The sequence below is a fragment of the Pyrgilauda ruficollis genome, unplaced genomic scaffold (genome assembly GCF_017590135.1).
Source record: "Pyrgilauda ruficollis isolate IOZ18807 unplaced genomic scaffold, ASM1759013v1 scaffold44, whole genome shotgun sequence".
Classification (NCBI taxonomy): Eukaryota; Metazoa; Chordata; class Aves; order Passeriformes; family Passeridae; genus Pyrgilauda; species Pyrgilauda ruficollis.
In genome coordinates this window covers 4,251,407-4,265,948 of record NW_024525934.1, presented here as the reverse complement: position 1 = coordinate 4,265,948, position 14,542 = coordinate 4,251,407, and the positions used below count along the sequence as shown (strand labels likewise).

Here is a 14,542-nt window from a genome sequence, read left to right as displayed (position 1 = left end):
TCACATCACAACCACTCATCACTCTGCCTGCGCTGACAGGATGAGGTTAAACTATGGATTGACCAAGGCGCCTGGTTGGAATTCAGAAACAATGCTCAAAAATCCAGGGGGAAATTTCAAGGGGAAAGCAGCCTGAAGATAATAGAACATTTCAAGCCAATTTTGTCACTGAAGCTTCTTTATCAACAAGCCACAGTCCCAATAAGAATTTCATCAGAAATTTTAAAAGCAACACAGTAGGCCCAGAGACCTTTAAGGATGAAAAGAAATTTAACCTTATCTATCTCTCAAAAGGCTATTAAAAATGAAAAGAAAACCCACTACATTGGAACTTAGATGCTCTCACATTAAACCAATTTATCCATGTTTATTTAGAGTGTCCAGACCTCGGAGCAGCCCAGAGTAAGAGACAAAACCACTGAGCACTGGGCTGTGGGGAGCCTGAGAGACTGAGTGTCACTGACAAGAGCACACAAGGTCTATAGCAGTTTGCCTCTCAGTGCTCTGCAGTGATTGGATTCCCCACACACATTTAAGTTTATCTGAAATGGATTTTCAGAGTTAAAATTGAAAACTGATGACAAACCATCTCAATCTAGTTATTAGCAGAAGCACTTTGACAAGGAAAACATCATAAATGCTGTTAAATCATAACTCCAACAGAAGTATGGATTAAACCTAAACAAATGACTGTAGGTACTTCCTATTGAAAAGCAAAAAAAATTCCTCTTGCACTTGTGCCATGTTGCAGGGATCGCTTAGTAGTCTTAGTAAGCAATTATCAAATATTGTTCTAAAATGAAAAAATCAATCAGAACCTACATTAAAATATAGAAAAATTACCTGAGATAGGTATGAGGGCATGACGGCTGATGGTGTGTAATTTTCAGGAGATTTGTAACAGTAGCTATTTCTATTGTAGATACTCTAAAGTATTTACAGCAATAACATCTTTGTTTCATGTTGACTTGTGTCAATGTGAATTCATAATTTTATAAATCTTCTAATCATCTCTGAATACAAGCTGTGCAAATAATTTCATTTAAAAGTACTATTGCTAAATTCGGGGATAAAAATTACTAGCATTTGCAGGAGAGTATTTTAAGAAAACACCTAAAATTTAAATCAACATCATACAGGACATGTATTAGATAAATACATTAATTAGAATCCATGGATCAGATCAAACAATACCTTAAAATCAGTATCTTTAGAAACTAAAATATATTCGAAAATTAAACTGAAATTTTTAAAAAAAATTAAAAATAAAATTAAAAAAATCGCTGCCCCCTGGAAAGTATGAATACTCCCAACTACTGAGACTACAGTTATCTTTCTCGGCCCAAAGAGGTCATCATGAATGATTTTATTTAGTCTTGGAATTTAAAACTATATTTACTGACAATCACAATTCCACTGAAAAGATTAGAAACTAAATTAAAGTAATGCTTATAAACGATTTTTATTGCATATACTGGTCATAGTACTGTTTTTTATATATGCTACTCTAATCCTATATTTCAGAATTTCAGATCAACAGTTTCTGAAAGTGGCAAGGAAGGATTTTCACCTTTTACATGATCTATTATTCCATACAAATTTTTGAATTTTTTCCCTCTCAAATATCTGTCTCAGCAAGAAACAGATATAGGTGAGATTGTCTCCTGTGCTCTTAAAATTTCTCTGCACACAACTCTGTGTCAGGTTATACAATTGTGTAGCCCTTTCTATGTCTCCATCCTGCTTCTGCTTAAATGCCTACCAAGGTAATAGAAACAAATGTTTTCAGCAAATAAATGCAAAGAAAGCATAATGTGTTATAAGTCTTTTTAATATCAAAAAGTTCCAGATGACATTAAAAAAAAAATTTGGAAGTTAATTTAATGGAAAATTCTAAAATAATTTTTTCATCATTGTTAAAAAAAAAAAAAAAAAGGGAGCAAGAGATAAGTTTTCCAAACACTTCTACTTCAATTTCATTGTTTCCAGTTGCAACACATGGCAAGGGTAATACATATTTTTAGCACTCTTAGGTATTGGACCTAAGAGTGCTAAAAGTGCTCAGTGCTCTGAGACCAAATGGTCTTTCACATAGCTTGAGGCTTTTACTTGAAGCGTACATAAACCCCACAGTCACATTTGTAAAAAAACCCTGTATGTTTTATTACTACACAGGTGTACTCAGTATTAAAAAGTTTGTGCCTATCCTATAGACATATACACATGCCTCAAGAATCAAAGACAACACACATTTTTCCTCTACCTGTAGTAAGGGTGTCCAAAATACAAGAAAGCATAATTATACTGCTGATCAGTGACATCTCTTTTCCCCACTTGGCTATGGATACAAATTCTTTGTAAAGTGAACGGACTCAGTTTTAATAAAAATCAATTGGATATTTTGAATTATTAAAATGAAGGAAAGCAACACTCAGCTGAACCAGCTCCAGTTTGTTATCCTGGAGGTGGCACAAGTTGATATAATTTTAAATGTGACTCATGCTGTTTAGACAGATGATATAAATATCTCAGGGAGACAGAGATAAATTAGTTTTATCCATCAAAACAGTCTAGAGTCAAGGCTTCCATTAATAATTCAATTTTTCTGTGAAAGATTTCCTACTTTTTTTAACCAAATGGTTTCTTTTTTTTTTTTTTGAAGATCAAAAATAATCAACTTTTAAGTAAGAAGATCTTTAAATAGGCAGAGTAAGTATTCTTTAGCTTTTTTAGAAGACTTCTTTTCCATATATTACTGTCCCAGTGTAGACTTTTGCACAGATACTGCACATGTCAAACAAAATTATACCTGAGAGATGAACAACTTCTTTCCATAAGATAACGTTCAGAGAAGTTACCCCTCATGGGATGGGGGAGAGAACTGGAATGGTAGAAGTGAGAAAACTCGTGGGTTGAGGTAAAGACTGTTTCATAGGTAAAGTAAAAGCTGCGCACACAAACAAGGCAAAACAAGGAATTAATTCACCACTTCCCATTGGCAGGCAGGTGTTCAGGCATCCTCAGGAAAACTTCTCTGCTTCATACAGGATGGTGATTTGGGAACAGAAATGCCATAATTCTGAACATCCTGCCTTCTTCCCCAAGCTTTATATGCTGAGCATGATGCCATACAGGATATGCCCATGGTCAGCTGGAATCTGCTGTCCTGGCTGTGTCCCCTCCCAGCTCCTTGTGCACCCCCAGTCTGATCACTGGTGGGTGAGAGGCAGAAAAAGCCTTGACTCTGTGCAAGCACTGCTCAGCAACAGCTGAAACATCCCTGAGTTATCAACACTGTTTGCAGCACAGATACAAAACACAGCCACATACCAACTACTGTAAAGAAATCATCTGCACAAAAGCAAAAATGTAGTACAACCCCATTTACTAAGTCTAGCCAGTTTGGTATATGCTTCAGGTTGACTAACAAACGTTGTCCCAGATACCTTTCGCTGGCTCCTTCCATGGTCTGTGGCTACACATAATCTTTTAGGTTCTGTAAGTCTAAAAGTGATGAACCAAACTGACTGAAGGACAATTTCTGGCTCCCTGTGAGATTAAAAATATCACCATCCCCCTATGAAAAACCCATTAATGCTGCAGGGTTTCTTATTTTTAAAAAAGGTCACATAAATATATTAAAAAACATGCCTCCAAATGCCTGGGTCATTAGTACTGAAGATATACTAAAGCTGGTAGGGCTAAAATATATCTTGCTAAATACAAACCAATGTTACCAGTGTATCAGATCACTGAGGGGAAAAAAATATCAGAAAGTAATTTAGGAGTAAAGCTATGTTATACACATTGCACCTTCAAAATGAATGCAGCTGGTACTGCAGTTTACATCAAGCACAGGTTGACACCACAAACTTGCTTTAAGGACCAGATGAGCTCAGATTAGCTGTATAACATTTAATTTGCTACATATGAAATAAGTGGACACCGGTGTGGCTTTGCTTTTTTCTTAAAGTTCTCATTTGAACATCCTGTTGTTGACAGTCAAAATGACCCATAATGGTTACCTCTGAGAATATCCTATAAGAGGTGTGAAGGCCACCACACTGGTAAACCTCAGCACAGACAGAATCCAGGCAGCCTGACATGCCTTGATTAGAAGTCCTTCTGATGCTGCACAACTTAAGGAGATGTAAAGTTATCTGTTCTATTCCTTTTTGTCCTTCTTCTGTTATCTCCAATTAAATGTACCAATAAAAGCTATTTTAAATAACACCTTATGGAGTCTGAGAGCCTATATTACTTGGATTAACAACAAGCTCTAGCCACAGGTGTGTTACAATTCTCTTTAGCATTCTCTAACAAAATCCCAGACATTCTACCATTTCTGTTTCTCTGCTGGTCAACAAAGTCCACATTAAACATGCCAGCTACAGAAATATTACATGGAACAAGCCAGCTGGGTAAGACAGCTCCAAATAGTACAAAAGTGAATCAAGTACTATTTACAGCATGGCAAACCTAGTGGCCAAAGGATCAAAATTACAAGCCTGGCACAATCCTGAGCTGCACATGGGAGAACCTACACCTAATTAAAGCCAATGCACTGAACAAGGCCTGTTTGGTGACCGTGTAGCCAACACTGAGTCAGAAACTAAAAACTTTATGCTGTATCTCCTTTGCATTGTGAGCTGGAGAGCAGAAAAGGGGACATGCCCTCACAAAACAACTACAAGCCCCCTACAATGACTACACTTAAATCTATCAGCATCATGAAAGTTATTGTTATTCAGTAATTGTGCTTAAGAAATGACTGACTGGTGATCCAAAGACTTCGGTTTTCAAGCCCAGGATCTCCTAGATGATGCGCCTTCTCATCTGAAATAATTATATTAAGTGTTATCTCTTAAAGATAGTAATATTTGTTATCAAAGTTGTATATGCTTTACAAAACAATTTATCCATAATTTCATTATAAATATAACTAGTTAATTTAAATGGATAATTTTATTTAATGGTTTAAAAATAGTGTTTTTACATATGTAAGAAATTAAAGGATTGCACATTTCTCCTATAGCTCAAGATCATAAATATAATTAACCACTTTCTTTAGAAATGTTTCTGGTAGGAAATCTGGCCCCTTTCTCTTCAAACAATGTGGATACACACAACACAGAAAACAGAAATGGGAAACAGCAGCTTGTCACAGATTTAAATTGTTAAATACCACCTAGTAATCCCTGAAATTGAGTCATTAATGTCTCCAAAACTTTTGCTAGCATATGGGGAACACTCATTACAAAATAAGAGGTGTATAAAACAGAGTATTCAAGCTTGCACTAACATTTAAAAACAAACTGAGCATTGCATATAGTTTTAATGGACCATTAGTAGAGGAAAAATACCATGGGTGCCTTGAAAGCTCATTTTAGAAAGTTTTGAAAATATCTGACACCTATAAGGATTATACCTCAACATTCCAATGAAGATCATGGATCTAAAATTAAATGCAAGTCTGAGTAAAGTTGTGCCCATATTTATCTCCTGCCAAATGTTAAACAAACATAATTCTCAGTATTTGTTTTGGCTATACTCTTCCCCCACTGTTCTGCTAGGTATTAAGTCTTTCTTCTCTTGCTTTTTTAATACTAATCATCTCTCAAGACTAAATTTTTTCCTATGCTTTTAGAAAAGATAAATATTTGTGAAGTTTTAACCTGTTCAGAGATTGTGGTGTTTTCTTTATCAGTTTCAAGAAGAATCTGAAGTTCAGCAAAATAAAGATGAATCTTGCTTCCTAGAACATGCCTCAGGTTGATAGTTTTTCTACAGTCCAGCCAAACCTCCTGCAGCACCTGTTGTTATCACATTCTTTAAAGTACAGACTTACCAATTTACCAAGCTGTGTACTGGCTCCTCAGCGAAATTAAAATAGACTTCACTTTCCAAAACACGGTATATGGTATTTGGGAAATTGAATTCCTGAGATAACAGAAGCTCTGTCCTCACCTCTGAAAATATTCCTCATCCAGTGACTTGAGTCCAACACAAGGAAGGCTCAGCAAGTGGAATAATAGGAGGATTGGTAAAGAAATCAGGCATGCAAAATAAGATTCTTTAAGAATTCATTGCACTTTCTTTACTAATAGGAAGACTGCCATAGAGAAGGAGGTGGCAGGGATGAAAAAAAGTTTACTTTTTCCAGATGGGGCACAGAATCACAGAATATTCTGAGTTGGAAGGGACTGACAAGAATCATCGAAGTCCAACTCCTGGCTCTGCACAGGCGCAGCACAAGAGTCACACCATGTGCCTGAGATCATTGTCTAAATTCTTCTTGAGCTCTGTCAGGATGGTGCTGCGACCACTTCCCTGCGAGCCTGTCCCAGTGCCCAACCACCCTCTGGGTGAAGATATTTTTCTCATATGCCCTCACACATCTTCTTTCCATCCCCTCAGGTCCTGTCACTTGTCACTACAGGGATCAGCACCTGCCCCTCCTCTCCCCCTCATGAGGAAGCTGCAACTGCAGTGAGGTCTCCCCTCAGTTTCCTCTTCTCCAGGTTGAAGAAACCAAATTACCTCCGCTACTCCTCATACTGATTTCCCTCCAGGCCCTTTGGACACTTTCTAACAGCTTTATATAAATAAGCTATTTTAAGTAATATAATAGATAGATAGATAGATAGATAGATAGATAATTTATTTTGAGACAATTATGAAAGCACTACAGCCAGTGGCTCCAACAAGCAGCTTGGTTTGATTTAGAGTTTATGCCTGGAGAAAAGTCTTTACTAGGATATAACATATTCTTGCTTTTAGACCCTTAGACATTTCCCAGATAAGGTGATCATTTTCAGAAAACTCATATATTTTGTGAAATATGTATTAGAACTGATTTCTTCAGTTGCCTTTTTGAAAACTTTACAGTTCATGGCACTTCACAGTTCTGCAAAGCACAGTCTGAAAAACATTGTAGGCATTTTAGTAAGATAGAGAGGTTACTAACTTAAGTGCCTTGAGTACGTCACCATAATTGGATGGGTGACTGTGCTCAGACCTTTCTGTAAAAGGTCAGACAACTTAGGAAAAGGCTTTTGCAGAGTAGGGGCTATTATATTACTTATTCTTTGCATCAAATTACTTTAAAAGCAACACGTAAAAACCTCCTTGCCCAGAGACAGAGTAAGAAAATAGCTGGCAGGTGGGAACAGAGCTCCAACTGTGATAGTATGCACAGATTACCATCCTTTCAAACAAAGAGTAATCAGCACAGTATTATACATTTTAAAAACACCACAGACTGCAATTCATGGCAAACTGAAATTAACTCTATTTTTATTTCTTGGTTCAAAATAAATCAGGGAAATCTTCTCAATTAAAAGAACATAATGGATAGGAGGTGAACAGATTGTTTTATTTGCTTTTAAATCATTGTTCCAGATTCTTAGTGTAAAAGGATTATTTCTAGGTGTGGGTGGTATAATTGAGCTTCTCAGTCTCTTTATGTTGTTATTCTCCTCAATGCACATTTAAATGTAGTGCTAATAAGTAATGAATTTAGAAAAAAAAATCCAAACAATTGAATGACATATTCCATTTCTTACAAAGTTTGAAGCTCAAAGTTCTGAAGTAATTTCAGGTGAAATCCTGAATTCTTTTAATTTTAGATATTTATATGGTCCTATTACCATATCATCTTACCATATCACAATCAATTATTAGGTACTTGTGTGGACATTTGCATTCACATGCCCAGAAACTGTGGTGAAAAAAATTACCCAGATTTTATAGATATGGAATAAAACATACTGGAAGACATGTAAAACAAGTGAGTTTAGTCAATGTCCCCAAGGTATTCAAGGTGAGCCAGTCACTGCATTTACACTCAGACCACAGAAGACAGTGGGCTTGTCCCTACACTTTGCACTGTGCATTTCCTTCTGAGAGAGTAGGTAGCCAGGAAGGAATGGAAAAGAACATACAGAATGAGTACTGTAAGCAGAGAAGGATACAGGAAAAGACTGGCCGAATGAAGTTAATGGCAAAATTCACATTGATTTATGTCTGGTTTCAATCTCTAGTTTAATCACTCTTGCTCATGACAGAGGTGTCCTCTCATCTAATGAAACCATCAGAGGATCTTCAAAAGCTCAATCACAGCAACAAGAAAGGAAGGCTGTTCTAACAAAGGATGCTATGTACCTTTTGATAACAAACCTCTTACATGCACAGACAAAAGGGCAGATTCTCTGTCACCTTTCAAAAGATAAAATTCCTAAAAAGTTTTGTTGCAATAAATGAAAAAAAGCAGATAAAAAAAACCCCTCCAAAATTACAGATTCTGTAAACAAGACTTTCATTGCTCTTCTGAGTTTAAGATGAAGAGAATTAACATTTTAAAGGACACGATAAAAACAAAAAAGGAGCCAAACACATAAGAAGTTTCACCAAGCTGTCTTGATAATAGAAGAGTAATTTATTTTTTTATTCCTTAGGATTTATACACTTTTAAAACATTTTGAGGAAGAAGGGGGGAGTAAAAGGTCTAGGAACCCTAAAAGGAGCAAGCATGGACAGTTCAGAAATCAAGGACAGAAATAAGTTATTTTTGCTTCCAACTGAGACACACTAATAGGAAAACATTATGTACTGCACTCATAATTTTTCTGTCCATGCTGGTTATTCATGCCTCTTCAGGCTTGACATAATCACAAACCCATTCCAGTTACAGTAAGACCTTGACTAGTCAGTGAATTAAATGGTTATTAATAGAATTAAAAAAAAAAAAAAAAAAAAAAAAAAAAAAAAAAAAAAAAAACCAAAACGAAACAAAAAAAAAAACCTAGGGAAAAGACCTTACTAAAGTCACAAACCCCAAAAATAATGCAATTAATAACAGTTAAAATAGGACTTTGAAAAACAAGAACAACTCCAACTGCCCCTGTTGTCCTTTTGGGGAGCACAGCTTTGTTTCCCAGAGTTTTCCCAATGGGCAACCCTGACTAGCTTTCATACTTTGTGGAAAATCAATTATCACAGAAATTAATAATGTCTGTTTACTATGGATATGTTAGTTGTTTTAAGAAGCAGATCAATTTGAAAGATAGATTAGACAAGGACAACAAATTCATGCCAATACTGAAACTTATGAATATGGATTAAGTTAAGACTGACAATGATGGCTTAGACAAAAAAGTGTACATGAATGCAAGCTTTGTAAATAGCATTTGAAATTTTAAAAGCTAAAATGAACATATTTCTTCTTAATAAATTCTTTTAGTCAAGGCTTGCCATAGGAAAAAAGACAAAAGATAAAAGTATAGGCTGAAAGGGGAATGCAAAATATTGGAGAGGGGAGGAAGGGATAGGAACCAGGTGAAAATGTCAATTGCTTTAAATGGCTGTGGCAGTAGGGGTAGGAAGAGGACAGTATTAAGCAGAACATGTGTAAGGAACCTAGAAGCAAATGAAGAAGAAACTAAAGATCTGAAGAAATGAAAAAAGAAACCAAGAAGAGAAAAAGAGGCAGCACCAGATGAGTAGAAAAGACTGGGATATAATGTGTACCACAGACAATAAAACCACATGACTGAAGAGAGAATTCAGAAGGAACAAAAGAAGGGAAGGTGAGAAATATATAGACAATTGTTAAAACATATACTCAAAGAAGTGAAAGAAGAAGGAAGAAAGCAATGACATGGAAAATGCAAAGAAAAAAAATAAAAAAACCTTGGCAGAAAGAACCAACCTTGTCAGTCAAAAGGATGAGATGTGATCACATCAAGAATCAATTCAGGCCTTGCAGAAGATATTCCCAAACAGAATGCAATTTCCCTGAAGGAAATGCCTTTATAACAAGAAGAATTAACAAATCAATAGAAGAACTGTTTAATTTTCTTGCCATTAGTTCAAATTCATGTTCTCTGCAAAGAATGTGTGAATGACAATCACTGAGCAAAGCAGAATCTCATTCATATTACAGTTGCCAATCAAAGCTACAAAGCTACAACATATATTCAGCTGAGGTCTTTGGTAGATATCTACAATATAGAGGTCCATAACAAAAAAACGAATTAGATCATAATGAAATAAACTTTTATTTTTTATTTGAATATAAGTTAGTCAACCTTTCTCTGTTACAAGTATTTTAAAATAAAAAAAAATGTATAATAGTGTGATTTTCTTGGAAAAGGTGCATCTTCATTAATTTCTTATGAGCTCTGCTTGGTTTAATCCCAATTATCCAATTAGACAGTGGATATTTGTTTAAATCTTGGAAAGGCTTTAAGATCAGACAGGCAGATATAAATTATCACGTGTTTCTAATTTCTTCTACATGGCTCACCTGATTGCTTATGTAATATTCAAACACAATTTTCTCTCATCTAAAAAGACAGATCATTGCTACTTTGTATTGTGTCAGGAATACCCTGAGGGAAGTCTTGCCTGGACCTCTCCAGTCCACCATCACAAACACATAATCATTTCTCTTTAACTTCAGTGTCCATGGGATGGAACAGAGATGAAGTGAATGCTGAACCCACTGAAAAGACTGGCTGAATTCCTTTCCTACATCCACACCCCTCATAGTGAGTATGGGTGCTGATTTTCAAGACCCTAATTTTGTGCATTACAAAGCAATTGTGTATTTTGTTAATTCCAACTGAAATCAATGTTCTTGAGAGGTGCTCGGTATATCCCAGAAAAATGCTCCCCCAGAATGCTGGGACTTTTTTCCACATAGGGCTGACTGCCCCCACAAACAGCAGGGTTTACACTTTGTGGGCATAAATTATTGGTTAGGAAAAGAAGTTTGTATTCATTTTAGAAATACATCACAGGCAAACTGCCTTGGAAGCAATTTAGCATTCCTACTAGTTAAACTGCTGGATTACTTCTAAGTGCTATTTGGAGGGCACATTTTGCCTAGCAACAAGTGCCAGATGTCATTCCATTTCCTGCACATACAATAGAGGTCCATAAATTACTTCAGGTTTAAGCATTCTGGAATTATAGCTGCTGCTCAGAATTTATTTAGTCACGAAATACAAATCTTGCATACAAATACTTTATATAATCTCTTTACACAGATGAACACATCTAAAGATAAACACGTGAGGGGTTTTTGGTTTGTTTTTTTTTTTTTTTCTCCAAATGCTTTTGGCTTCTCATAGGAAAATTTACATTACTTAGAGATATTTTTCAAGGGCATGAGGCAATAGGACAAGAGACAACAGCTAGAAACTAAAAGACAATAGATTTAGATTAGAAATTCAGAAATAAATCGTTACAGTAATGGCACTGGAACAGGTTGCCCAGATGTGGATGCTCCATCCTGGGAACTGTCCAAGGCCAAGCTGGATGGAGCTCTGAGCAATCAGATCTAGTGGAAGATGTCCTTGCCCATGGCAGGGGGGCTGGAACTAGATGATCTTCAATGTTCCTTCCAATACAGGCCATTCTATGGTTTTGTGATATTAGCAAAAATACATTGAATAACACATATTTAAAATGAGAAGCCAATATACTAACATACCTAGATTCCAAAGAGACTGCAACAAACAGAAAACTATTAAAAAACTTAGCATGTAAAGTAGAAAATATGTCAGGGAATAACCAAATACTAATTTTTATTGGTGTACTTAGAGTTTGAAGATCACTCTAGGTGAAAAATAGTACCTGGTAGCAGAAACCAAAAAAACTTTAGTATGAGAAGCACTGGCAGAAAGAGTATTCCTTAGCAAAGACAGGGAGTATTGATCATAAACAAAGAATTTGAAAATATTTTAGGGTGAATATTCTGCATGAAAGTAGATATCTTGAAAGAATAGAGGTCTGAAAACTCCTGTAATCAAAAAGAAAAGAAAACAATATTTAGAAAATGTCACCTAGGTGGCCCATGGGATCTGGATACTAGCTTTTGTATTAGGTAGGTGGGTATTTAGTTCTTCAGTGATTGGAATGCAAGATCATAGTGGAAAGGATACCACATTATTTGCATGAAGTGAAAAGAAAGTTGCCCAGGTGGTGGAGAAAAATGTAGGAAAAACACTCAGGAAAGAAATAAGTTCTAAACAGAAGTGAACTGCAGGACTGTGCTCCTCCCTAATACTAAGTTATCAAAAATTCATTATAATTTTGTCTCCATACACAACTTTTTATCAAGGATATCATGTGGAAGCAAAGGTAGTGAAACCACCTAAAAGAATTTAAGTTTATCTTTTATCCCAGATAATGCTGTGACATTTCTCTTCAATTTGAGAGATGATACCTCCATTGGGACCTATGATAGAGCAAGATGCCAATTTTGAGCAGAATATTTCCAGGTCTATCAGACTGGAATTTCTCATCACCAGACAAATAATGTTATTATTCTGAAGTAAAAAAAAAATTCCAAAGCAACAAATAAACCACATTCCCCATCCCCAGCCCCCTGCTAATATTTAGTGTTAACTTAAGTATTTATTGCTCTTCAGGTAATATGTGTTTCATTATAATTTTTTATAAAAAATATAAATAATAGTTTGTGATATTACTAAAGCTGATAATCTAAATAAAAACAAGCACTAGCAGGGAGAGTACACAATATCCCACTCAGCATTTTAATTGTGTATCTGGTGCTTAATTTCTCCATGGATGTTTAAAAGAACAGTGCATAAAGCTTTTGAAGACAGAGCTAAATATTATACATTGTTCTTCTGGCATTAAGCAAGTCATAAAGGTTAGCTGTACGTTTTGCCAATGCTCTTTCAGACAAATCATTTCCACATACAGATATGTACATCACCCCATACATATAAAATATAGGTACAGATTTACCTATAAAAATAAATATACTTTAATTAGCATAAAAAAGTATATATTTGGCAAAGATATTGCAAGAAGAATATGAAATCACTAAAATGGTAGAGTAAAACATATTTACCATTCTACATGCTGCCATAAAATGTCAAAATAATTTTTAAAGTCTGTAAAAATATATTAGGAAAATAACCCTTCACCACACATGAATAATGGGTAAAGCAGAAATATGTAGTGGGTCTGCTTAAAATTCTCTTGAAACAGAAAGTAGGCATTTTTTCAGTACAAATCATCAGCAGATTTCAAGAAAAGCAACTAGAGCAAGTTGAGTTTTGCTCTTTTTTCTTAGCACATTCTTTTTCAATCTTTCACTTTTGCAATGACTTCTTAAACTACCTTTTCTTTGGAAGGAAATTGAGAGATCAAATGTGAATGGCAACAGGATCTTATTATGCATACTTTTTTATTTATTAATTCAATATAGGAAGTCTTTTCCTTTTTCACACAATGGCTGCCTTGAAAGAACAATGCAATTCAGTTAACTTGCATTTTAAACTGATTTTTTGCCTCCTCACTTTCCAAAAGAGAAGTGCATTGAAAACTCAAGAATTTCTGATCTAGAAGTTGTAGTTAGAATGTTGTGAGAAACAACATCAAAGACTTTACTGAAGTCCAGACATGCAATAACCACAGCCTTTTTCCCTCATCTGCGCATTGGGTCACCTTGCTACAGAAAGAGATCAAGTTGGTCAAGCAGGACCTGCCCTTCCTAAACCCATGCTGGCTCGGCCTGGTCCCCTGTTTGTGCTGGGCATGCTGGTGATGGCACTCAGGATGATCTGCTCCATGACCTTCCCCAGCCCCAAGGTCAGACTGACAGGCCAGCAGTCCCTCACATCTTCCTTCCAGCCTTTCTGGTAGATGGGCATCACATTTGCTGAGTACCAGTCAACTGGGACTGCCCTGGTTAGCCAGGGCTGCTGGTAAACAATGGAAAGTGGCTTGGCAAGGAACTCTTATGTTCTTTGACTCTTTGAAGTGCTTTTCATCTGTGTTAGTACGGGCAGTCTTGCAAAATAGCTCCAGACCTTCCAGCAATAGCATATAACAGGTCAGGATGGTTTAGGTTGGACTACACATGGGAATATGTGTAGGAGTAAGTAGTATCGAAATACTCTCTCTTTTTAAGAACAGCAATACCATTAAGACTTTCAGATTGTAAATTGCAGAATGCTGAAAGCACAGAGCTGGATACTCAGCTTGTTTCGAACAGGGATGAAGGTGTGATTGAGATGCAATAATCAAATTTTTCCATACATTTGTAGCAGCTAATGGAGACTAAATTCTTAACCAAGTTATAATACCTTTTTCTTTGTGCTTTAAGCTGTTACAGTATGCATTTTCCCATCCCATACTGCACAGCCAGAATCACTCCCTTTTACCATTTCTGGCAAAAATAGATCAGTGAGAAAATTCTTCTAAACATATTAACCCACTTAGAAGGAAGGGAATACCAGGACTTGAATAAAGATGTCTGCATGATCCTGTGCTGACCTGAACACAGGAGACCTCCCACATGCTATTAAGCTACAAAGCCAAGGTGAAGTCATACTTCCTATGCCATGGCTTTCACTTGCAGTGAAAGCTTTCAAAATAAAAAAAATAGTCTTGTTGAAATCAGATTTCATCCTTAGGATCTTGTGTCACCCACGTCCCAGCACATTCTGTCCTGGTACTCTAGCTCAGTCTCTCTGAAGCACAGAGAAAGGACTAAACACCA

The 14,542-nt window shown here is 36.0% G+C and overlaps 1 protein-coding gene across 2 annotated transcripts in view; it reads right to left on the bottom strand.

Moving 5' to 3' along the window:
- Positions 1 to 14,542, bottom strand: part of ITGBL1 (integrin subunit beta like 1) — a 123,819-nt gene that overhangs the window by 77,651 nt on the left and 31,626 nt on the right. Inside the window, exon 1 of one of the 2 annotated variants that reach the window (XM_041478288.1) lies at positions 5,968 to 6,059. The exons of the other annotated variant lie outside the window; for it this stretch is intronic. Coding sequence (XP_041334222.1) covers positions 5,968 to 5,986 — 19 coding nt within the window. The 5' untranslated portion in view covers positions 5,987 to 6,059. Of the gene's footprint in view, positions 1 to 5,967; positions 6,060 to 14,542 lie in introns of those variants that run through there. 2 annotated transcript variants of the gene reach the window in all.